The sequence below is a fragment of the Brachycentrus maculatus genome, unplaced genomic scaffold (assembly GCF_059751285.1).
Source record: "Brachycentrus maculatus isolate JH-2025_06_01 unplaced genomic scaffold, ASM5975128v1 h1tg000070l, whole genome shotgun sequence".
NCBI classification, from domain to species: domain Eukaryota; kingdom Metazoa; phylum Arthropoda; class Insecta; order Trichoptera; family Brachycentridae; genus Brachycentrus; species Brachycentrus maculatus.
The window spans coordinates 208,990-235,701 of NW_028280824.1; the positions used below are offsets into that span (position 1 = coordinate 208,990).

Here is a 26,712-nt window from a genome sequence, read left to right on the forward strand (position 1 = left end):
CTCGTATTTTAAGTACAATCGAGGCAGTGCCCTATGCACCAGGCAAAATAAGGAGTTGACATCAAATGTTTTTGCCATCTCACAGATAATGTGAACTATTCCGAAACCAGATTTATTTGAGATGGTTGAATAATAATAATAATAATAATAGATAAGTCACCCGCAAGACACTCTTCTGTAATGTAATGCTCCAGATGTTGGTAGTAATTTTGGCCACGTATCCGACCGTTCCCGACCGAAGGCAAATTGGTAGAATAGCATTTTTTATGATGTTGTAATTTTCGAGGTTTTATAATAAATACCCTAGAAATATGGCTACCATTTTGTCGTACGTGTGCGTTGCAGCACCGACAGGATTGATCCGATGCACAACTGGGCATGTAGGGCACTGCTTCTATACGATGCAGTGCCCTATGCACAGAGGTTTTTTTAATATCCTAGAAATATGGCAACTATTTATCACACGCGCGTGAGACAAATTAGTAAAATACCATTTTTTCGATGTTATAATTTTCTAGGTTTTCATTTTTTCGCAAAGTGTGTGCCGCGGCACACCAGTGATTAGTTGGTGGTGCCGCTAAGAGTTTAGTTTTGTGAAGATAACACAATTGCTTCAAATTTTGATTGCCTGTGCGTGCTCACAGTTAAGTAGGCTCACATTTGGCGTTGAACATAATAATATGTTAACCCTTCACTGCATGACTTTTTTTGCATGACTGCATGACTGCATTGACAGTTGGTCTTGGAGAGACCAGTAAGTTATTATTTTGGCGTTCATAGCGCGTCTGTTGGCTAAATTATGAACTATATACGTGAGTTATGAATGTATCTAATCAGTAACAACAAAGAATGCTTGCTTATATTTTAAAGAACGTTTTAACTCTAACTTTTGGGTACGTAACAAATTGGATACACTATGCAGTGAAGGGTTAAATATGGTAAATGTGCCCCTCGGCAGGTGTCTAGAGTCGGGCGGCGGGTGGTCGGGGAGAGGTGCGGGCGTTCACTCCATGGCGTAGAGCATGTAGAGGTGGTCCTGGTGGTCGCGCAGGTGGAGCGGGGGCGCGTGGTGCGCGCCGGGCGCGAGTAGCTGGAAGCCCATGAACATGAAGGTGCGCAGCAGCTGGGCGCGGTCGGGGCGCGCCTTGGGCACGCACAGCACGCAGCGCGCGCAGCCCAGCCGCTCCTCGGCAAACTCCAGCAGCGCGATGAAGGACTCCTTGGAGCCCGTGCTCAGCACGCCCGGCACCGTCATGTACAGGCACGAGCCCTCCAGGACCTGCAACGCCCACACCATTACTCTCTAATGTCCTCAATGGTACTCCTACTCGAACAAATTCTACTAAGTAAGGATATTCCGGCCGGTCTAAAAAGAATAATTTACAAATCCTGCATACTGTCAGTGGACACATATCGCTCACTCCTTTCAAGAACGTCACAAATCGAAAAACTTGATTTTTCAGGAAAACGTTTTTAACCTGTTAACCGGGCGGGTCACATAAATACGTCAAACGTAAACAATATCGGGTACAGGTAGGACATATGAATACGTCCTTGAAATATGTGTTTATTATATGGACGTATATTTTTCAAACAAAGGTATTAGTCATCCATACATGTCTCGACATGAATTTAAGGCACGGAGTGAATCAGTATTCGCGCCCGTTACAAGTTGCGGAATTGGACAGCGGACCGCCCCATTAACAGGTTAAAGTTTAAAAACATAATACAATGTATTAAATATAAATATCAAGCCACTTATTGAACTTTTTACTGTACAACAGATCTTTTTAGGTAAAACCTGAAGGTTTTTTTCTCCATTTGAAAAGAAAAATATTCAGTATAAGTATGAAAAAGTAATCAAACAATACCTTTTCTTCAAAATGCAAAAGATCACTTTCTGCCCTGTAGCGGGTAAATATTAAGATAAAAATACGCCTCTTTTGCTGGGATATGGTACATTTTCTGGGCATTCCGAAAACACGCACAACTGAAAATTGTCGATTTTCGATTTATGACGTTGTTGAAAGGAGTGAGCGATATGCACTAGAGACTATGGCTCTAAGAGAAATGCAGAGAAGCTCGAGTGCACACAGCGCTCCATGCTTGGTTTAAGCCTGATGGATAAAATTAGAAATGAAGACATCAGGAAGAGAACCAAAATAGAGGATATGGTGGATCAAGTGGCCATGGGTGGGACATATTGCAAGACAAGACTCCACATTTTTGAGATGAAGATCTTGGTAGAGTAAAAGAGGCATCGGAAAATCCCAAAAGGGATGGTCTGACGACATAGTCGCTGCGAGGGGTAAAAACTGGCTGCAAGCAGTAACCGACCGGAGGTAATGAAAAGAAGGGGAAGAGGCCTATATTCAGAAGTAGAAGTAGAAGATTATAACAGGTAGCCAAGAGTGGAGACTCACCGTCTTCCAGACGCTGTGGGTGGTCTCGGTGAGGAAGATGTTGAAGTCGATCTTCACGGGCTTCACGTCCTTCAGGGCGCAGATCTTGGTGATCACCTGACGAGGACAGAATTATACAAATCAAACACTTCATCCACGAGAATCTGACCCCTTAATTTGGTTAAAGTTTAAGGAAGAATTTTAAATTTTTTTAAATAACAAATTTGAACTTAATTCTGAGAAATATTTTATTTTATTTTATTAATTAGCAATTATTAAAATTATCCAATACTTTGATATTTAAAAAAAAAAGGGATATTAAGACAACTCAAAAAGCCCATACGAGCCTTATTTACTCTTGTTGGGAGCAAAAAAATAAGAAAATAACTAACTAACTAACTAACCATCACGCCGCTTCTCCGCAGGGGTAGGCAGAGAGAATAGAGCGCCACACCACTCTGTCCTTGCAAACATTCTTCGCCTCTTCCACGTTCATGCATCTCCTCATACATACCCGCCGATTGTTACCACTCCTAACCTGACCACTTTCAAGTATTTGACATACCTGATCGTGCCATGTTTTTCTCGGTCTTCCTCTGCTTCTTTTTCCGCTAACATTCGCCTCATAAATTTGTTTTACCGTTCTTTCCTCACTCATTCGTTCTACATGCCCAAACCATCTCAACACACCTTTCTTAATTTTATCGATAATGCTTATCTCAGCTTTGCATTCCTTCCTTATTTCACTATTCGTACATCTATCATACATCGTTTTGTCGCACATTCTTCTGAGAGATCGCATTTCGACTGCATTCAGTCTACTTTCATCCTTCTTTTGCCAACTCCATGTTTCACTTTCATATATATGGAATAAGAAAATACTTTTCATTAATTATCTTCCAAATTATCAAGAGCAAAAAAAATGGTAATATTCAATTATTTATAAAACTAATGCAGCATTTTATGGTCCATTATCTGGCTTAACCCATCATCGGCTGGATTAAGCGATCACCTCGCGCGCTGTGCGACGTTGGAATACTGACCTCTTCACGGTAGCGAGTGGCGTCCTCGGAGTCGGAGATGGGCGACAGGACGGTGGTGGGGGTGGAGGGGGTCGGGGAGGATGAGTTCTCACAAGATGACAGCGAGGACACATCCCCTGGAAACACAACAAAACCTGTCACAAAAAATATATATGCCATAAAAAAATAAGAAATCATACAAAATTTTCACGAACCGTAACTTACTAATTTTTAGTCCGCCTCCGTAGTGTAATGGTCAGCACGCTCGGCTACCGTTCTGGAGGTCTCGGGTTCGATTCCCAAGGGGGGTAAAATAAATATAAGTGTTTTTTTCACTGTAATATTTATTCAATATTACCATGGACTGGTACCTGAAGCGGAGGGCTGATCACCTTTCCTTCATGTGTAAACGATCAAGATAACACTGCGTTTATATGACACAGTGCCCTATGCACCATTGGGGTGCGGATGAGGGTTTTATTATTATTTATTTAAAATGGAAATACATTTTTGGAAAAACCTGTTGTTTTCGCTTTTACAACAGATTCGTCCTATACTGATGTTGAAAGCGATTGTCATACTCAAAATATTAATAATAAAAATAAAATAAAAATGTTTTATTTACCAATTGGAGAATGTGCACAGATAGTGAATACTCCAAGGATAAGCCATTTCAAACAACAATGAAAATTATCAGATTTTTTCTCAATTTCACTAGTCTGTTTTTAATTTATTATTAGATTAAAACCAATATTTTCAGCTTTTCCACTTTTTTATTTGACCAGCGACCGGGTTTCGTCGTTACCGACATCATCAGACTGGTGAGAGGCTATACAAATTGTTATGTTATATATAAAAGAAGGCAGGAGTTGATAACCATATATAACATAACAATTTGTATAGCCTCTCACCAGTCTGATGATGTCGGCAACGACGAAACCCGGTCGCTGGTCAAATAAAAAAGTGGAAAAGCTAAAAATATTGGTTTTAATCTAATAATAAATTAAAAATGCAATTCCATCACGAAGTGTCAGTGGATAATATAAATCTAGTCTGTTTTTGGTTGGTTGGAAGACATTGCTTCTTAGCAATAAGCCCGCCAATGTATTTATTTCTTTGCTGTACATGAAGTTTTAATTTTTAAAGCTTTAAAGATGAAATAAATAAATAAACATGATACCATACCACTTATCACGTAACGTCTGGAATAACAAGTTATGTGTTATGTGGTATGGGTGGGGGTACTCACAGGGGAAGGAGGGGGGCGGAGGCGGCGGCGCCGATGGCACGGCAGGGACATCAGGACCACCACAGAGGCCCGGCGCCCAGGCACACCTGGAAGCACTCGGCGGCCCCCGCGCTCACGGCCGAACGCTTGCTGCCCACGCCAGCCAGCGCCGCCTGCAATTGCTGCTTCTGCATGGCGCCGCTACTGCCAGAACACAACACGCGCGCGTCATTGTGTGCCCAGACTCTACCACATGGGCTGGCATCAATACGTGCCCACAGGCAGGCAGACATCGTGACTATGTGCCAATGGGAGAGAGACATCATGACTATGTGCCCAATGGCAGATAGACATCATGAATCTATGCCCAATGGCAGATAGACATCATGACTATGTGCCCAATGGCAGATAGACATCATGACCATGTGCCCAAAGGCAGACAGACATTATGACCGTGCGCCCAAAGACAGACAGACATTATGACTATGTGCTGATAGACAGACAGACATCATGACCATGTGCCTGCAGGCAGACAGACATTACGACTATGTGCTGATAGACAGATAGTCATTATGATCTTGTGCCCAAAGGCAGACAGACATTATGACTATGTGCTGATAGACAGATAGACATTATGATCTTGTGCCCAAAGGCAGACAGACATCATGGCTGTGTGCCAACAGATATTATAACCATGTGCCGACACACACAGACATTACAAGCGCCCTTGAGGTAGTATTTTACAAAAATTGCGCTGTATAAATTATCCAAATTATTATCTTATTATCATTATAATTATCACTGTGCCCAAAGGCAGACAGACATTATGATCATGTGCCAAAAGGCAGACAGACATTATGACTATATGCCCAAAGGCAGATAGACATTGTGACTATGTGCCCAAAAGCATAGACATTATGTACATGTGCCCAAAGGCAGACAGACATCATGACCATGTGTCCAAAGGCAGACAGACATTATGACTATGTGCTGACACACAGAAAGACATTATATTTTATCTATCATTATCATCGTCTTCCTTTTATTATCGTGGTCATTAAAAGAGCCCTTGAGGTAGTAATAACGAAAATGGCCCTATATAAATTATCCAAATTATTATTGTTATGTGCTAACAGACAGACATGACTATGTTAACAGACATCATTATTACAAAACAGTAAGGTCACGCGGCGCTAACAGTGGATTAATGTAGAAATAAACAACACCCGTAAGAGTACCGAATTTGTATTACCATACAGATTCAGTTGGTGGTCGTGATGGAGACTACTATGGCTTCAGAGTAAATAAAAGAGCTGTGTATGCCAGACAAATTGGTAGATAGACGTCTAACGCTTCAATCGGCTACGACTGCTATATGGGCAAAGCGATGTTCCTAGGCTCTCAACCAGCACACTAAATTTGCTTTCTTTTCTATTTTAACCGGACTGAGTCACAGCTAATAAAAAATAAAATGAAACACTTCTCTTACTCATTCATCCAATGCTTTTGAAAGTCTTTTTTGAGGCAGTTTTGAACTGCGCTTACTTTTTTCAATTTTTTTCGGGAACATAACCTAATTTTTGGGGAACATGCCCTTACAAATATAACTTATCATCTGTTTTGATTAACAGAAATCTATTGTTACGGGTCAAATCGTTGTGAGTGACAACTGTCTACTTTTAAGGAGACACATCGCTCACTCCTTTCAACAACGTCATTTATCAAAAATTGACAATTTTCAGTTGTGCATGTTTTCGGAATGCCCAGAAAATGTACTATATCCCAGCAATGGGGGCATATTTTTAACTTAAAATTTACCCGCTACAGGGCAGAAAGTGTTGTTTATGCATTTTGAAGAAAAGGTATTGTTTAATTATTTTTTTAAATATACTAAATATTTTTCAAATGGAGACAAACATTCAGGTTTTACCTAAAAAGATCTGTTGCACAGTAAAAAGTTCAATAAGTGGCTTGATATTTATTTTCAATACGTTTCATTATATTTTTTAATTTTAAAAACGATCTCCTGAAAAATCAAGTTTTTTGAAATATGACGTTGTTGAAAGGAGTGAGCGACATTTGAAGCGTAACTAACTTTGTTAATCAGTAATGTATATTGACAATACAGCCAACACTTCATACCATCCAATATGACAAATTAGTATGGCAACGTTACTACTAAACAACTTTCATATTGCGTCTCCTGAAAGTTAGCCATTGTAACTCGTGACCTTTGGCTGGCAACGGTAGATATTACGTAAACTCAAAACAACGACAAAAAACGAGATAAAAAAAAATATTACGCAAGTATAAAGTTGTATGTTTTTGAGATACCTTGTAATGCCCTATCACGGACTGAGGCGGCGTATGTATTTCTACACAATAATCCTATTATAGTAATTCTACGTATACATAAGCTTCCAAGAATATAACGCTTTTATGTATGTTTTTGCATACGTGATTAAATACCACCAGAGTATATCTAATTCTGCTTTTTCTTCTTCGAACCCTTATCCGCAGCCGATGGTGCATAAGGCACCGCATCATTTAAACAGTGTTATCATGATTGTTAGTTAACACATGAAGGAAAGGTGATCAGCGTTCCGCCTCAAGCACCAACCAGTCCAGGGTAATATTGAATAAGTATTACAGTGAAAAAATCGCTTTTGTTTATTAAATATTACAGTGAAAAAATCACTTATATTTATTTGACCCCGTCTGGGAATCAAACCCGTGACCCGTGATGAGGCGAAGAATGTTTGCAAAGACAGAGTGGTGTGGCGTTCGATTCTCTCTGCCTACCCCTGCGTAAAGCAGCGTGATGGTTAGTTAGTTAGTTAGTTAAAAGTGAAAATGAGTTTTTTGATGTGGCCCGCTGGCGTACCCAAAATACCTTATGCGGCCCTCGGTGTCTTTTGAGTTGGACAGCTCTGATCTATATATAACCTTGTACATAATAAGCAAAGTAAATAATAAATGCGATTCCCAACCAAAAAAAAACAATTATTCCCATATATTACGAAAATGGCCCTATAGAAGTTATCCCTATAGAAATTTGAACAGCAAACTAGACAAAAATATCGAAATCTTTTAGTACACAACCTCTTCCATATTCGCACATCTTCTCATTATCCCTCCTGACCTAACCGCTTTTTAGTATTTGACATACTCGATCATGCCAAGATTTCCTCGGTCTTCCTCTGGTCCTTTTCCTAAATAAATTCGCCTCATAAATTCGTCTTGCCGTTCTCTCCTCACTCATTCGTTCCACATGCCCAAACCATCTCAACACACCTTTCTCAATTTTATCGATAACGCTTATCTGATATTAATCAAATTTTACCCTGGACTGGTCCCTGAAGAGCAGGAGTGATCGATCACCTTGCCTAAGTAACGATCAAGATAACACTGCGTCTATGCGATGCAGCACCCCATGCACTATGTGCGGATAAATGTTAGAAGAAGAAGAAGAATAATTGTGTTGTACATTATTATACTGTTATATATTATGTTACACGATTTAACCATGATACACAATGTACACACAAGGAAGGTTTGATAGTCCCAAGAATTAACAATAAATATGGGAGTCCAACACTGCAATATATCGTTCCGAACATTTTTAATTTGTTGCCGACGGAGGTTAGAGGTCAAAATAAAATATGGAACAAAGGCAAAATAAAGAAATGATCAAGAGTTAATTTTACAAAAATTGTAGAATGTTTACATTCTTAATTTTTCTCTCTTTTTTGTGTGTATATTAGGTTAAAATGGTTTAAATCATTGTATTAATAAAGAACTCCACCGCAAGACACACAAGGTGGCTTGGTAAGTCTCTGCATTTTTTAAAAATATGTTTAAATTGTGATTTAAATAAATGTATACAATTTATGTTAGTAAAAAATATAAAACGTTACATTTATTACGTTATTTTTTGCGGAAGTTTATCGCGGGTCTCAAGAGGTTGGTTCGGCATGCCAACTGCGCACGTTCCGCTTATCAAAGGAAGAAAAAAAACGCACGAACATCACTAAAATAGACTATTCTTAAAATTGTGATTTAAATAAAAATTTAATTAAATAATAATCCAAATTTATTTTTATTCGATGATATAGAATTATTGTAGACATGAACAATACAGCATTGAAGAGTGCTTATCAAAAATATATTATATTGGCCTTATCTACCAATAACAAAGTCTGGCCTTAGCTGGTTTGATAAGACAAGCCATGAGACGTTACATTGATAAGAACAATATTTCTGATAAATAAGCTCCTATAATGACGTCAACAGGATTCTGACAAACCAACCCATCTACAGCGCCTAGAAACGTGTTGGAATACACGTGAACATACACTGATGTGTAAAGGCAACTGGCCATAACTCGAGTTGCGGCTGTTTGGCGTAACACGGCCCAAAGCATTCTTATATCTGGCCTCTATCATATACAATCACAGACTTTGCTCCATCTCTTTCCTTTGCCGAGATATTCATTATACACACAAATAGCCGAAAAAAATGTATTGATTTGATACATGTGTTGGCAAAAAGCATCATTTTAAGTTAACTATAAACTCCTTTATCTCAAAACTACTGTTTTTAACTCGCGGCTGTTTGCCTTTGCACATGAGTACACATAAATAAAGAGATTCTTTTCATCTCACCAATAGATGTCTCTAGCGAAGTTCTAGTGATTCAATAACAATGTTTTTCTGGTAATAATTGGTTCATATATATAGAACTTCCAAGAATTTTAGTAGTGTGGTTGTCAATGATGGGTAGAATTGGTGAATTGGTCACTAAAACCAGCCTATGACGGTCGTCAGCCCCGTAAATGCCCAGACTTCCATATTCTTCTTCATCTTTGATGTAATGTCAAAAAATAATGACACAAATAAATTTATTTTGTACATTTTTAACATCCCAATATGTTGGATGAATAGTAATAATAAAATTTCTTCTTCAAACCCTTATCGGCACCCGATGGTGCATAGGGCACTGCAACATACAAACGCAGTGTTATCTTGAGAGTTAACAGAATAAGGAAATGTGATCACACCTCCCCTTCAGGTACCAGTCCAGGGTGATATTGAATAAATATTAGAGTGAAAAAATCACTTTAATTTATTTGACCCCCCCCCCCTGGTAATCCAACCCGGGACCTCCAGAACGGTAGCTAAACACGCTGACCATTACACCACGGAGGCGGACAAAGAGGTATTTACCAAGTAAAAATGTAGTTTATTGTGCTAGCTAGCATTATTTTGATGTTAACCTTTCCCTTCTGGAGTTAACTCCCCCCCCCTGGGAATCGAGCCCGGGACCTCCAGAACGGTAGCCGAGCGCGCTGACCATTACACTACGGTGGCGGACTACATACACTGAAATAATATTTTATTTTTTTTACATTTTTGTCATCCCAACATGGATAATAATAAAATAATAATAAATTGGGATAATTTATACAGCGCCATTTTCGTAAAATACTACCTCAAGAGCCCTTGACCGTCAATTGAGGAGATGGTGGAAAAGAGTTATTTTTTTAAATTACTTAATGTCCAAGTGACTCTGAAATCTAGCTGCGGCTTATGCAACGCCGCTTATCATGGCCCTATTCAGGCTTCAATTTTTTTAAGTTTTAAAGCCTTTGCGTACTAGTGAGCGCATTAGCTTTTTATGTTTAAAGTTACTATAATTTCTTGTAATTCATGAGTGAAAATTCTAGGCAAAAACACTCAATGGATTGATGGCGCGAGACTGATCACCTTGGTATCATGTAATCAACGATTAATAGGATGCAGTGTTATCTTGACACATTTACGACTAATCTATCAACCCCCCCCCTCTCTCAGATAATACTGATGGGACTAGTGTGTACCACAGCTAGCTTATATTATTTTTTGACATCTCACCAAAGATGAAGAAGAATATGGAAGTCTGGGCATTTACGGGGCTGACGACCGTCATCGGCTGGTTTAAGTGGCCACTTTACACACGTGTAACATTCACCAATTCTACCCATCATTGACAACCACACTACTCAAATTCTTGGAAGTTCTATATATATGAACCAATTTAGAAACCTTGTTCTTGAATCACTAGAACTTCACTAGAGACATCTATTGGTGAGATGTAAAGAAGCTTTTTTATTAAGCAGAAACTCTTATATTAGTATGTGAGGTCCGAATCCTGGATTATAATCACACACATGAGAAACGCCAGAAAATACCATTTTCATTTTTATTATTTTTTTTTTTTTTAAGCTTATAATTTGACCAGATAATTTAATTCAGATAACAGCTAGCTTATGTTGTTAGAATAATACTTATCATCAAGAAGCTGTCTTCATATCATTCGTCGATAACGTGCATGGAATATTCCATTGAGGAAATAATTTTAGGTATAACTATCTAACTCCGCCTCCGTAGTGTAATGGTCAGCACGCTCGGCTACCGTTCTGGAGGTCCCGGGTTCGATTCCCAGAGGGGGGTCTAATAAATAAAAGTGATTTTTTTCATTTTAATATTTATTCAACATTACCCTGGACTGGTACCTGAAGCGGAGGGCTGATCACCTTTCCTTCGTGTGTTAACGATCAAGATAACACTGCGTTTATATGATGCAGCGCCCTATGCACCATTGGGGTGCGGATAAAGGTTCGAACTATCTAACTAGCTAACCATCACGCCGCTTCCCGCAGGGGTAGGCAGAGAGAATAGAAAGCCACACCAATCTCTGTCTTTACAAACAATATTCCCCTCTTTTGCATTCACGCATCTCCTCATGCATACCCGCCGATTATTTTCCACTCCTGATTCGGCCGCTTTCGAGTATTCGACATACCCGATTGTACCAAGTTTTCCTCGGTCTCCTTCTGCTTCTCTTTCCAACTACATTAAATTTGTTTGACCAGTCTTTCCTAACTGATACGTTCCACGTGTCCAAAACATTTCATCACATCTTTCTTAATTTTATCGATAACGCTCATCTCAGCCTTGCATTTTTTCCATATTTCAAAATTCGATCATCTATCATACATCGTTTTGCCGCACATTCGTCTGAGGGATCACATTTAGATATTCAAGATCGATTATATTGTATTTTAAATGTACGGCCACCATATTTTTGGACTCTTACAAATATAATATTCATAATATAAAAATATATTTAAAAATGTTGAAAAATATTGTCACCATTTTTTAAAGATATTTATGTATTTTTCTGGAAAAGCAAATAATTTTGTAAATATATATATATGCATATATACTTGCCCGAATATAATAGGTTTTTTACCATTATTACCATCACCATAAAATAAAACGTATTAAAATGCGTACAGTGATGATCGGTGATGCATATCCGAAAACACAAAGGACCATATGGCCAAATTCGTGTGCACACAAATTCACATTTTTCTCATAAATTCTCCTAGCTTAGTTTATAATAAAATCAACGGCAATTTACCCCAACATTCCACATCCAGTCTCTAAGTTTTTGTTCTTAGCACTACTACTACTAAACGGCATCTGTGAGATCATCATGGCCATTTTTCACAATTTTCACGACACACGCGCTGCGGATGAAAAAACAAAAATTTAAAGCGCAAACGGGCGGGTTTTACACAGTGGCGACTCTACTGGTTCTCTCGTTGGCGCAAATTAGTCGGTCGACGGCGGGGAGTGGAGATAATGCGAAGTGCGAATGGAATTCACCCAAAACAAAATGGCGGAGCTCGCTGGAGATTTGACGGACGATCGGCGCGAATGTAGCTGCAAAACTGCCAGCGCGCCAGCTGTTCGGAGATATAGTATCGATCAGTGTTGCCAGCGGAAAATATTATTGTGATAAGAGTGAAAGATTGGAGCGTGACGCATATCATCAAATAATGGATCTTTGTCAGATGGGAGGAATATCTAATTTAACTCAACCTATAAAATATTGTATTAGACTCGTGAAGTGTTTATAACAGCCAATATAATCAATATTTTCCTCCATCATTTTCTTTTGGAAAATTCGCCTTCGAAAAAACGTTATTTTAGTAAGTTGGCAATGAATGACGTCACAGAAACGATGGAGTTATTTTAATGTTGGTGTCTTTACCAAATTATTGGCAGCTCAACAACTTCATGTTTATTGAGATATAAATAAAAACAACGAACACATGCATGCATTGGAATGTTATTTATTGTTTCGGCATTCACTTTGTGGAAAGACACAATAAAATTATGAATAAAACCCTTATTTTTTACCACTTCAGCATTATACTGCTACGACTAGTTTTGGAAGCTACAAATATTTCTATCTACGGGTATGAGTATAAACATAAAAATTAAAACACGTAGCCGTAGATGGAGGCGACTGTAGACTCCGAAACTAGTAACAAATAATACTCGAGAGGTAAAAACAAGTGGTTTATTTGCATAAGAATGTATTTAATTGAATATTTTTGAGCTGCTCTCACGATCTTGCCTTTCGGTCAAAACGATGTTTACTGCCATATTGAATCGCAAAATCATGCCTTCCCAACAGATTCTGACTTCAATACATCGTCCACTATGCGTAATACACACACTCTCTCAGTGTGTTGTCATAATCTATCGTAATGGCGGTGATAATTTGGTTTGAATTGAAATACACTGAAATATTATGTTTTAACTTTTAAACGCGTCGTGGTCCCGTACGGGACCCCGAATTTGCCTAGTTCAATGCCCTACGGTCCCATACGGGACCAGTGATTTTGGTACAATTTGAAATCAGATTACGCTGATTTATGATACTATTATTCTATTTATGAATATTAGCTTACATAAATGATGACTTTGATACCGATCTATATATATTTTTTGGATCGGTTTTTTTTTGTTGATTTATATCAAAATGTACTTTGTCCGGAAAAACATAAGAGCAAGCTTGGGTGCCGCGTATTCTCAAAAAGTAATAAAAAAAATCGTAAGATCCATATTCAAATAATGGCAGTAGTGTAAAATACGTCTATGCGTATAGAAACGTTTAAAAATTCAGCATACATTTGTTTTAACATTTTGACATCTCAATATAGACGAAGAAGAATATCATAATGTCAAAAAGAAGGTCATAGGTCATGATAGTTTTAGAATTATAATTACATATTTTTATAACAGCTACGGGCGCTCAAAGGTTAAACAATAGTGTCACGTACTGGAGCAAATCCATTATTGTTTGAAATCTTCTACAATATTAATACGATAAAACATCGTTCTTCAGTAATTCCTTCTCTGTCCAAGCGGCCAGACTATGGAATGAATTACCTCTCCGCGTAAACTCTTTTCACTTTTAAGAAACGTCTGAGGCATTATCATTTATCATTAGAATCCTAACTGTCCATCAAACCTCCTCCCATAGTTTTTCCCTCTGCCTCCTTCCCTAAACACCCTATTTCCTTTGCTCTCCTTATTATCATATTTTGTAATTTATGTTTTTTTATGTTAATTTGTAACTTGTGTTTTTTTAATGTTCAAGTACTATCTACCCTCTGATTGCAAATAGCTATACATAGTATCAAACGTTTTGATCAATATCACTAGTCTGTTTTTGGTTGGTTGGAAGATATTGCTTTTTCAGCAGTAAGCCCGCCAATATACTTATTTATTTTCTGTACAAGAAGTTTAAATAAATAAATTAAAACTTACGGATACGTAAATAAGCTGTTTGCAAAACATTTCTTTGGGGTCATTTAATTTTGAAACTGAACGCGCGTGCCAGAACCATTACCATGTCAAAAACAATGTACCTACCTACGACAGTTGCGGGAAAAAAAGCGATTTATTTTGGTAGTTGGCAACATTATCAATCGCGCTTGCGCACATTATCTTACTTTATTATCACTACATCGAGGAAAATTCAACCTTACGGAAACCTTCAATAAATAACGCATTCCCTTGAAAATTCCACTAGTAAACAAGCTGTAAATGCACTGCAGCTGTTTGAGTGCTATGCCAAATTGTACCTTGTACAAAGGAATTATAAGCTCTAGTTTTGCGCGATAATTTTAAAGCATAAACAAAGGTATTTGCATCCTAATTGATTGTTATACTATTTTTTTCTTGTAATATTTTAACGCAGTTTTTAAGCGCAGTATTTTGCGCCAATTTAGGACCTAATTTGCACCAAATATTTTTTTTATGTATAATTATTTATTCGTCTTTTATTCGCTCTTAATGATGCAAAAGGCACTGGATCCGATAATTTAGCATTATCTTTTTGAAAATATGTATATATGTATAGAGGGAAGATGATGAGTATTTTACTTAAATATAGGTTATAGTGATGCTCTGGATTTGCAAACAATCTTCGCCTCTTCCGCATTCATGCTTTTCTCCATACATACCCGCCGAATATTCCGCACCACGCACAAGTATTCGACATACTTGATCACGCTTAGTTTTCCTCGGTCTTCCTCTGCTCATTTTTCCAACTATTATATTCGCCTCGTAAATTTGTTTTACCGTTCTTTCTTCATTCGTTCGTTCCACATGTCCAAACCATCTCAAGACACCTATTAAGGTGAAAGAATATGACAAAAATCGACATTTTAATAGTGATAAGGTAATATTTGAATGAAATTGGATCTTAACTTAGGGCTTACGACCAGTCATAGGCTGATTTAAGTGATCACTTTTATACACGTGAAACATTCACCATTCTATCCACGATTGACAACCGAACTACTCAATTTTGTGATATATGTATATAGCAGAGACCTTTGTAAATGTATCCAAGACCCTTAAAACCAGGGCTGTGGAGTCGGAGTCGGAGTCGGAGTCGGAGTCGGAGTCGGAGTCGGAGTTGGAGTCGGAGTCGGAGCAGGAGTCGGAGTAGGAGTCGTAAAAAATGAGCGACTCCCGATTACTTTTTAGTTAAAATTTACAATACATTAATTTTTGTAATATAATTAATGTGTTTTGTACACGAATATTAAACTTGCGGGCGCAAGTCGCGTCGATATGGTGAACACCCATTTGATGCATGAAGTCTACGAAAATGTAATGACAAAAATGGCTTTATGCAAAGGTAGGAAATAACCTAGTAAAATTGAGCTTTTTTTAGTCGGAGTCGTGTTGTTGGTAAGTAAATATAAGAATCGGAGTCGGAGTCGTGTTTTTTTACTGACTCCACAGCCCTGCTTAACCAGTCCGGGAGTATGGGCGTAAATGAACGACAGTGCGAATTTTCCTTATTTATCGTATGGACGTTAATGAACGTCGAAGTCCGTCTGTCAGTTAGTATGATGTAACTTGTATAGCAATGACATCTGTGGATATTTGTTGTGTAATTTTGTCACTATCAAAAAATATTTCCAAAAGGTGTTTTTAAAAAATATATATTTTAACATAATTTATATCGTCATAATACATCGATTTAACGAGAGAAAAAAACCTTTTTTTTTCATGTAAAAAGAACCCACTCCCCTGAGAAAGTCAGTTCGCAACCAACGCACTAAATTTGGCGAGCGTGCCTTTGCTGTTGCAGGACCGACGGCGTGGAATGCTCTTCCACCAGTGGTTAGAAATAGTGAGAGTGAGATGATCTTTAGAAAAAGACTAAAAACACATTTGTTTGCTAAATCATTTCCACCATAATATTTTCCCCAATTCATTCACAGTGAAGCGCCCTTGAGGTATTTTTTTACGAAAATGGCGCTATATAAGTTATCCAATTTTATTATTATTATTATCAATTTTTGCACTCCCGGAAAGGTTAAAACTCCTAATGGGGGTCATCCCCAAGTATTTCATCACCCAGATTTGTGAACAAGGATTTGAACACACTCAAAATGCTACTATATCTCTCTCGTCCCTCTAAAATCGTGCGGAGAGCGCGTGACAATCTCGTAGTTTGGATTTTTTTTTTGAATCACCTATCCAAGTTACTCTGAAATCTAGCTACGGCTTATGCAACACCGTTTATCATGTCCCTACTCAGGCTTCAACTTTATAAGTTTCATAGCCTATGCCTACTCGTGATTGGATTTACTCTTTATGTTTAAAGTTACTATAATTTCATGTAATTCATGAGTGAAAAATCTAGACTTTTTTTTGGATTACCTAACGTCCAATTGACTCTGAAATCTAGCTACGGCTTATGCAACACCGTTTATCATGTCCCTACTCAGGCTTCAACTTTATAAGTTTCATAGCCTATGCCTACTCGTGAGTGGATTTACACTTTATGTTTGTTACTATAATTTCATGTAATTCATGAGTGAAAATTCTAGACAAAAACACTCGCTCTCGCAGTTTGGACCCTCGGTCGCCAGATGTCAACAGTTCACCCGGACAGATAACCGAATGATTAAAACCGAATTATTACCAATTGGATCTCTCATTTTGGCCGGCGCAAAATAAACCCGGACGTGTTTGATAACATTCCAAGGAATCTGTCGGCGGTGACGTCACGCGCAAAACGCAAACAAATGCGAAAACTGGGATAATGATTGCGATTTATTTGCGGCGCGCAGACCATGCGTCACTATCTCTACTATACATGTCGCTCACTCCTTTCAAGAACGTCATAAATCAAAAATAGACAATTTTCAGTTGTGCATGTTTTCAGAATGCCCAGAAAATGTACTATATCCCAGCAAAAGAGGCATATTTTTAACATAAAATTTACCCGCTACAGGGCAGAAAGTGTTGTTTTTGCATTTTGAAGAAAACGTATTGTTTAATTATTTTTTTAAATAAACTAAATATTTTTCAAATGGGGAAAAAACCTTCAGGTTTTACGTAAAAAGATCTGTTGCACAGTAAAAAGTTCAATAAAAGGCTTGATATTTATTTTTAATACATTGTATTATATTTTTAAACTTTAAAAACGTTCTACTGAAAAGTCAAGTTTTTTGATTTATGACGTTCTTGAAAGGAGTGAGCGATGTGTTTTATTTATACAGCATAATAGAAAATACGCGAACGACTCGAAACAATACGGATTGTGACATTAAAATTTCACTATTTGTTTATTTTTCTTAACTAACTAACCAACATGCCGCTTCCCCGCAGGGGTAGGGGTAGAATAGAACGCCACACCACTCTGTTCATTCTTCGCCTCTTCCGCGTTCATGCATCTCCTCATACATACCCGCCGATTGTTTCGACTCCTAACCAGACCGCTTTCAAGTATTTGGCATACTTGGCTTATAATTCGGTTGCATTTTTGTGAGATATCAAGTACGGTACGTCAGACCCGCACTCCTATATCGCTTACTCCTTTAAACAACGTCACATATCAAAAATCGTAAAATGTCAACTGTGCATGTTTTCGGAATGCCCAGAAAATGTACTGTTTCCCAGCAAATGAGCAAAATTAATGAGCCGGATGTGGTTGGTAATAGAAGCTGAGAAAGACCGAGGAAAACATGTCATGATGAAGTATTTCGGAATGCGGAAGAGGGGAATATTGTTTGTAAAGACAGAGATTGGTGTGGCGTTCTGTTCTCTCTGCCTACCTCTGCGGGGAAGCGGCGTGACGGCTAGTTGGCTAGTCAAATAAATAACTAAGAGAGTTGACCACCACCCTGTAGTTTTTTTTATATAATTTTTAGATTATTGGCAACGTTCGCGTTTCGAATATTTGCCAACATATTTCGATCGAAAACAACGTAATATAGGCATACGTACACAAAAACATTGAGGAAGAAAAAAACTACATTGTTTGGAAGCGTTCACTCACTGTAATAACCCATTAAATCAGATTATTATTTATTATTATTATTTATTCGCACCATCACGCCGCATCCGCAGGGGTAGGCAGAGAGAACAGAACGCCGCACCACCCTGTCCTTGAAAGCGGTGGCGTGCACAGAGTAGGCTACTACTGCCTTTGGTTGGGTAAGGATAAGGCATAGTAGGCACTGGTCGTGTTTCTATATGGAACGCGAGTAATCCAATGTAGGCACTGACTATCTGCCTATATAGAATGCACGCCCCTGCTTGAAGCATTCTTCGCCTCTTCCATATTCGCACATCTTCTTATTATCCCTCCTGACCTAACCGCTTTTAAGTATTTGACATACTCGATCATGCCAAGTTTTCTACGGTTTTCCTCTGGTCCTTTTGCCAACTACATTCGCCTCATAAATTCGTCTTACCGTTCTCTCCTCACTCATTCGTTCCACATGCCCAAGCCATCTCAACACGCCTTTCTCAATTTTATCGATAACGCTTATCTGATATTAATTAAATTTTACCCTGGACTGGTCCCTGAAAAGCAGGAGTGATCGATCATCTTGCCTTAGTAACGGTCAAGATAACACTGCGTCTATGCGATGCAGCACCCTATGCACTATGTGCGGATAAATGTTAGAAGAAGAAGAAGAATAATTGTGTTATACATTATTATACTGTTATATATTATGTTACACGATTTACACACAACCATGATACACGATTTACACACAACGAAGGTTAGATAGTCCCAAGAATTAACAATAAATATGGGAGTCCAACACTGCAATATATCGTTCCGAACATTTTAAATTTGTTGCCGACGGAGGTTAGAGGTCAAAATAAAATATGGAACAAAGGCAAAATAAAGGAATGGGTGAATGATCAAGAGTTAATTTTATAAAAATCGTAAAATGTTTATATTCTTAATTTTTCCCTCTTTTTTGTGTGTATATTAGGTTAAAATGGTTAAAATCATTGTATTAAAAAAGAACTCCACCGACAAGACACACAAGGTGGCTTGGAGAGTCTCTGCATTTTTTTAAAAATATGTTTTTTAAATTGTGATTTAAATAAATGTATACAATTTATGTTAGTAAAAAAAAATAAAAAATAAAAAACGTTACATTTATTACGTTATTTTGTGCGGAAGTTTTTACGCGGGTCTCAAGAGGTTGGTTCAATATGCCAACTGCGCACGTTCTGCTTATCAAAGGAAGAAAAAAAACGCACGAACGTCACTAAAATAGACTATTCTTATAATTTCATATTGAAATAAACGGTTATTTATGTGTTTGTCATCATTTAGTACTTGTTGGAACGCGGTACCAATCGTGGAAAGAATGGAAAATGACATTGAAATGAGTCACGAACTTTAAACAATGCTTTAAAAATAAACCATAGACATGATCATAATTTTCTTTTATTACAAAAATTTTATTTTTATTATATCTGCGTTTACATCTAGTTTATTTAATTCGTATATACAATATACCAGGGGTTCCCAATCTTTTTCAGCTCGCGGCGCACTTACAAGTATGATATTCTGTTACGGCCCCCCTCTTTACTATTTGGAATATTTAATATGTATATAGTGACTATATGTACATATATATAACGTGTATATATATATATATATATATATATATATATATATATATATATATATATATATATATATATATATATATATATATATATATATATATATATATATATATATATATACACACACGTGTGTGTAGGGTGTTTCAATAAGGACATATAGCGGCCATATTGTTGATGTTACATCTCGCTCACTCCTTTCAAGAACGTCATAAATCAAATAACTTGATTTTTCAGGAGAACGTTTTTGAAGTTTAAAAATATAATACAATGTATTTAAAATAAATATCAAGCTACTTATTGAACTTTTTACTGTGCAACAGATATTTTTAGGTAAAACCTGAAGGGTTTTTCTCCATTTGAAAAATATTTTGTATATTTTTAAAAAAAATTAAACAATACATTTTCTTCAAAATGTAAAAACAACACTTTCTGCCCTGTAGCGGGTAAATATTAAGTTAAAAATATGCCGCTTTTGCTGGAATATAGTACTTTTTCTAGGCATTCCGAAAATACGCATAACTCAAAATTAACGAATTTTGATTTATGACGTTCTTGAAAGGAGTGAGCGATCTGTCAAATTTATTGTCATTTATTTTGTATGTTATGGCAAATTACTATGAATGGATAAAACGTTCAACATCACGTGCAAATGATAAAATTATTTTTTTAATTGAAGTATTTTGTTTGGGGAACGTTCCGCGCGCTGCACCCATTTTACGGTCGCCATAAGCGTCCTACCCAGAGGACTATTAGCAGTTTGAAAATGAAAATGAGGTGTCAAATGTCTGCGTAATCGGAGGGCATGTATGACTAAGTAAATCCTAAATAGGGATCGGTGCAATATTTACCAGGCGTAGTTTTCGCACATCATCAGCATCATCATCTTGATGGATTTTGATTTTCAAACTACTTTTCACGAAACACTATTGACCATTCGCTTTTCGCCTCTCTTCTGTATCAATCAAACCCGGTGTTTAAAAATGAAACGATAAAAAAACACTGAAATTGAATCCCTTATATCAGGGGTTCCCAATCTTTTTTAGCCCGCGGCGCACTTACAAGTTTAGTATTTTGTCACGGCCCCCTACTTTAGTAAGCTAATTGGAATAGATAATGTGACTATATACATATGTATTTATATTATAGTCGAAAGAAATAGGTACCTACAATACTAGTAGTTGGGTAGAAAAATGCTAGCTCTCGAAATAGAAATTATTGCTTTATAGACCCGAGAATATTTGTGGTTTCGGATAATGATAGAGGATCGACTCACGGCGCCCCTCTTGTCTTTCTACGGCGCACCAGGGCGTCGCGGCGCACACTTTGGGAACCCCTGCCTTATATCATTGTTCCGTTTCTTTTAACAACTAAATAAAAACACCAAATTATACGTAGAAGGTGATAATAGAATAAAACTGTCCATTCTTTGCTTTTATTAATTTATTTTATAAAATAAAACAAAATATTAAATTAATAATTGTCGTTTTTGACGCGTGAACACATCTGAGGATAATGTTTGTGTCCGCCTCCGTAGTGTAATGGTCAGCACGCTCGGCTACCGTTCTGGAGGTCCCGGGTTCGATTCCCAAGGGGGGTAAAATAAATATAAGTGATTTTTTCACTGTTTTATTTATTCAATATTACCCTGGACTGGTGCCTGAAGCGGAGGGCTGATCACCTTTCCTTCATGTGTAAACGATCAAGATAACACTGCGTTCATATGACGCAGTGCCCTATGCACCATTGGGGTGCGGATAAGGGTTTTATTATTATTATTATAAATAAAACTTTTCAGTAAGAATCGATGGAAAAAGGTCACGGAAAACTGTCGACCATTTTGTAAAAAAAAAACACGTACCTAATGTTTGGGCATAGTGCTGAATTTTTGATACTCTAAATTATTGAAAGGCGACTTTAAAGGGAATTTATCATGCCAGACATTAGTTTATCGATTTCATCAATTGGCAGTCTAGATTCTACCTTGCGGTAGAATCTATCCATTTTAAATTCAAGTTTCACTTGGTAAATACCACTATTTCTCAAAGTCCACCGTGACATACGGTGTTTGAAAATGATGCTGAATGCATCGAAACACGTGTCACGTGAGATTTTAAGAGGTATTTATTTACTTATAACCCTTTATCCGCACCAAATGGTGCAAAGGACACTGCATCGAATTGACGCAGTGTTATCTTGATAACAACCAGTCCAGGTTATCATATTATTTAATACTACCTTGAACCAGTCCAGGGTAGTATTAAATAAATATTACAGTGTAAAATCACTAATATTTATTTTCACCCCCCCCCCTGGGAATCGAACCCGGGACCTCCAGCACGGTAGCTAAACACGCTGACCATTATTTGTATTGTAGTTTATTGTGCTAGCTAGCATTATTTTGACGTTAACCTTTCCCTTCCGGATTTAAAATAAAAAGCTAACATTCATAGCTAATCCCCTTAATTAATTATAAATGAAGTAAAAAAAATTGATAATTTAGATTTATTTGCTGAAAACATTAAAAATACCATCTGGCAACGCTCACGGAACAAGCATAGGTGCACTCTTGTGGAAAGCTCAAGAGCTACTGCCGCTAATTCGCTAGCTAGCCAGAGAACATTGAGCTTTGAGCTCCTCACTCCTCGCTCCTCATTATTGGAAATAGGTATCAAATTGTGGTAGAGTGTTTACGAACCGAGAAACTCTGACTTAAGAGTCCGCGACACTAACCACGGGACCACAGGCCGATACTTATTTACAACATTTTGAGTGCGTCCAAATACTTGTTCACAAATCACGAGTAGAATGGGCAAATGATTTATTTATTGATTTGGCGTTTAATTTGTAGAACTCCATTTTAATTTATGTATTAAATGTAAAATCAGAGTCTAAGAGGCTCATTATTTAAAACAGGTATCAAATTGATGTAGAATGGGGTTAGAACCCAGAAACTCTGACTCGAGAGACCGTGACACCAACCACGGGACCACAGCCCGACACAATTTGGAATTGACGAATTTGGAAAAGAAGCGCAGAATATTGCGTTTAGGATTCTTCAGTGTGTTTTTATCGTCACATTTACGACAACAAAAAAGGTTTTTTTTATTTAACCTTCGAAATACTGTATCCCGACTTTAAAGCGCAATTTTTTTTTTAATTTTCAAGAGAGATCGCGACGAGCGTTGCAGTTACGATGAGAAAGCTCAAAGCACTGAGGTAGATGTATTAATACAACATGTTTTGTACGCTTTGGGTGGATCACGGCTATACAAGTGTAGCCAAGAAAGTAAACATATGAAAATAAGCTTTTATCACGATCGTATAAATTGGGAGTCTCTCGTTCGGGTCAAGAACATCATAAATAAAAAAACTTGATTTTTCAGGAGAACGTTTTTAAAGTTCAAACATAAAATACAATGAATTAAAAATAAATATCAAGCCACTTATATAACTTTTTATTATGCAACAGATCTTTTTAGGTAAAACCTGAATATTTTTTCTCCATTTGAAAAATATTAAGTATATTTAAAAAAATAATTAAACAATACCTTTTCTTCAAAATGCAAAAATAACACTTTCTGCCCTGTAGCGGGTATATATTTAGTTTAAAATATGCCGCTTTTGCTGGGATATAGTACATTTTCTGGGCATTACGAAAACATCCACAACTCAAAATAGACGATTTTTGATTTATGACGTTCTTGAAAGGAGTGAGCGATTTATCAACTAACTAACTAACTAACCATCACGCCGCTTCCCCGCAGAGGTAGGCAGAGAGAATCGAACGCCACACTACTCTGTCTTTGCAAACATTCTTCGCCTCTTCTACATTCATGCATCTCCTCATACATACCCGACGATTATTACGACTCCTGACCCGGCCGCTTTCAAGTATTTGACATACCTGATTGTGCCAAGTTTTCCTTGGTCTATCTCTGCTTCTTTTTCCAACTACATTCGCCTGATAAAATTGTTTTGCCGTTCTTTCCTCACTCATGCGTTCCACATGTCCAAACCTTCTCAACACGCCTTTCCTAAGGTGTGCGTGTTTTCCGAATGCCCAGAAAATGTACTATATCACAGCAAAAGCGGCATATTTTTAACTTAATATTTACCCGCTACAGGGCAGAAAGTGTTATTTTTGCATTTTGAAGAAAAGGTATTGTTTTTATTATTTTTTTAAATACACAAAATATTTTTCAAATGGAGAAAAAACCTTCGGATTTTACTTAAAAACATCTGTTGCACAGTAAAAAGTTCAATAAGTGGCTTGATATCTATTTTTAATACATTGTATTATATTTTTAATCTTTAAAAACGTTCGCCTGAATAATCAAGTTTTTTGATTTATGACGTTCTTGAAAGGAGTGAGCGATGTACTAACTCTTGTTTTTTAGCGTAGCGTGTAAAAACGGGATAGACATGTGTGGTGCTGATACATACAAATTAATGTACATGTTATTATTTAAATAGACATTTTTAATACTTATTGATGTACGCCAGTAGATGTAGGCATTTAGCCAAACAAGTATCATCCAAACAGCAAAGATACAATTGATCTATAACAAATGTTTGTGTATGAGGAAATTAAGTATATACCGATATGTAAATATATATATGTATATATATATATATATATATATATATATATATATATATATATATATATATATATATATATATATATATATATATATATATATATATATATATATATATATATATATATATATATATATATATATATATATATATAAATATATATATATGTATATATGTATATATATATATATATATATATATATATACATACATATATATATATTTATATATATATATATATATATATATATATATATATATATATATATATATATATATATATATATATATATATATATATATATATATATATATATATATATATATATATATATATATATATATATATATATATATATATATATATATATATATATATATATATATACATATATATATTTATATATACACAACATTTTGAGTGTGTCCAAATACTTGTTCACAAATCTGGATTATCTCCAATTATAGGAGTTAGTTTTCATACTACTTTTTGACATAAATTTTTTTTTTAAATTCTCATTAAAATGTTTCTTTTCATCTCAGCAATAGATGTCTCTAGTGAAGTTCTAGTGATTCAAGAACAATGTTTTAAAATTGGTTCATGCATATATAACTTCCAAGAATTTGAGTGGTGTGGTTGTCAATAGTGGGTACAATTGGTGAATGTTACACGTGTGTAAAGTGATCACTTAAACCATCCTATGACGGTCGTCAGCCCCGTAAATGCCCAGACTTCCATATTCTTCTACATCAGAACCTAAAATCTGGTGGTGTCAAAAGCCTACGGAGAGCATGTATGGTAGATGGTGAAGGAAGCTAGGAGTGTGTCAGGACAAACGAGTGTGACGTTCTATCCTCTCTGCCTACCCCTACAGCGAAACGGCGTGATAGTAGTGTATGATATTCGAAAATCTGGAGAATATAACTTATAACCCTGTCTTTATATAATTGACGTTCAAGTTAAAAAATGAACTTTTTCTTCTGATAATTATTATTATTTTTTTTTATTAATTTTTTAATCAAAGATACATTGTATGACAAAATAATCAACATAGTTACATATACATAGTTTTTTTTACGTGCTACCTCACTAAGAGAGCAGATTGCTCGTGTTTAGAGAGGGAGTTCGCTTACAGGGTTTGTACATATAAATAAGAAGTAAAAATAAACTTACAGGGTTAATAAATTAATATTTTATTGTTTGTTATTGAAATGCTTTATTTTTATTGCATAGGGCACCGCATTGATCCGATACGGTGCCCTATGCACCACTGAATGAGGATAATTGAAATAAATGTACGAATCAGTACCAGGGCAGCAGAAATTGTGCATGGTGGAAAGAAGGCCGAATTACAATAATAACGACGATATAGTGAGTAAGTACTTTAGACCGGTATTTCTCAACAATGATAAGATGCTAATAAAGTAAATAAACTTTCTATTTTTAGCCCAAAATAATAATAAAAGACGCCAGAGGCGATGGAATTTTCCAAGCCGATAAATCAGCTGAGCGCTTGCTACATCACAATCACCGTAACAATAATAATAATATACCATATATAAACTAAACAAAATGTTGTTTTTAATCAACTTATTCATAATTCATATTACTGTAACTTTTAAAATAGCAGTTGTACACACGATATGAATTTAACGACCTATTTGGACTAGAAAAAGAACAAAGAAATTTAAAAAGGGCGGAAGAAACACATCGGAATAATTACATTTTTATGTATAAAAAAACATCGATTTACTTTTCGAAATGACCGAATCGATACTTAAATAATTTTGTATTAATTTGCCAGTGTTTTATTTCAGTATTTATACCAAAATAAAGCAATTTCACTTCAAAACAAGACGTTACATACTATAAACATGACAGCTGAGATAATGGCGACCGTCAGTAGATTGATTATTATTATTTTTTACTCACCAGTGTCTCGAAATTACTGAAGGCATGACGGATAAAGGATTACTTCTCGATAAACTTTCTTTACTGGAACAATTTAATGCCGGGATGGCACTTAACGTCATAACTCAAACGAGGGTAGTCAGCCGCACAAATCGGTCCCGATTAGCTTTTTTTTAAATTGATACGGAGACGGAGGAAAAATACTATGACGCTTTGGGGGCAATGCGCATGCGCTTTA

General features: G+C 36.5%; 1 protein-coding gene across 1 annotated transcript; it reads right to left on the reverse strand.

The window, feature by feature from the left end:
* Positions 1-297: 297 nt before the first annotated feature.
* On the reverse strand, positions 298-23,173 carry Oda (Ornithine decarboxylase antizyme). Its single transcript, XM_088257034.1, has 7 exons — positions 23,072-23,173; positions 20,809-20,912; positions 4,730-4,856; positions 4,674-4,698; positions 3,446-3,561; positions 2,424-2,519; positions 298-1,279 (listed from the first exon to the last, which is right to left on the reverse strand). Exons 2-7 carry the CDS (start codon positions 20,841-20,843, stop codon positions 1,004-1,006), a joined length of 675 nt encoding a protein of 224 aa, XP_088113160.1. The 5' UTR covers positions 20,844-20,912; positions 23,072-23,173; the 3' UTR covers positions 298-1,003.
* Positions 23,174-26,712: the final 3,539 nt, after the last annotated feature.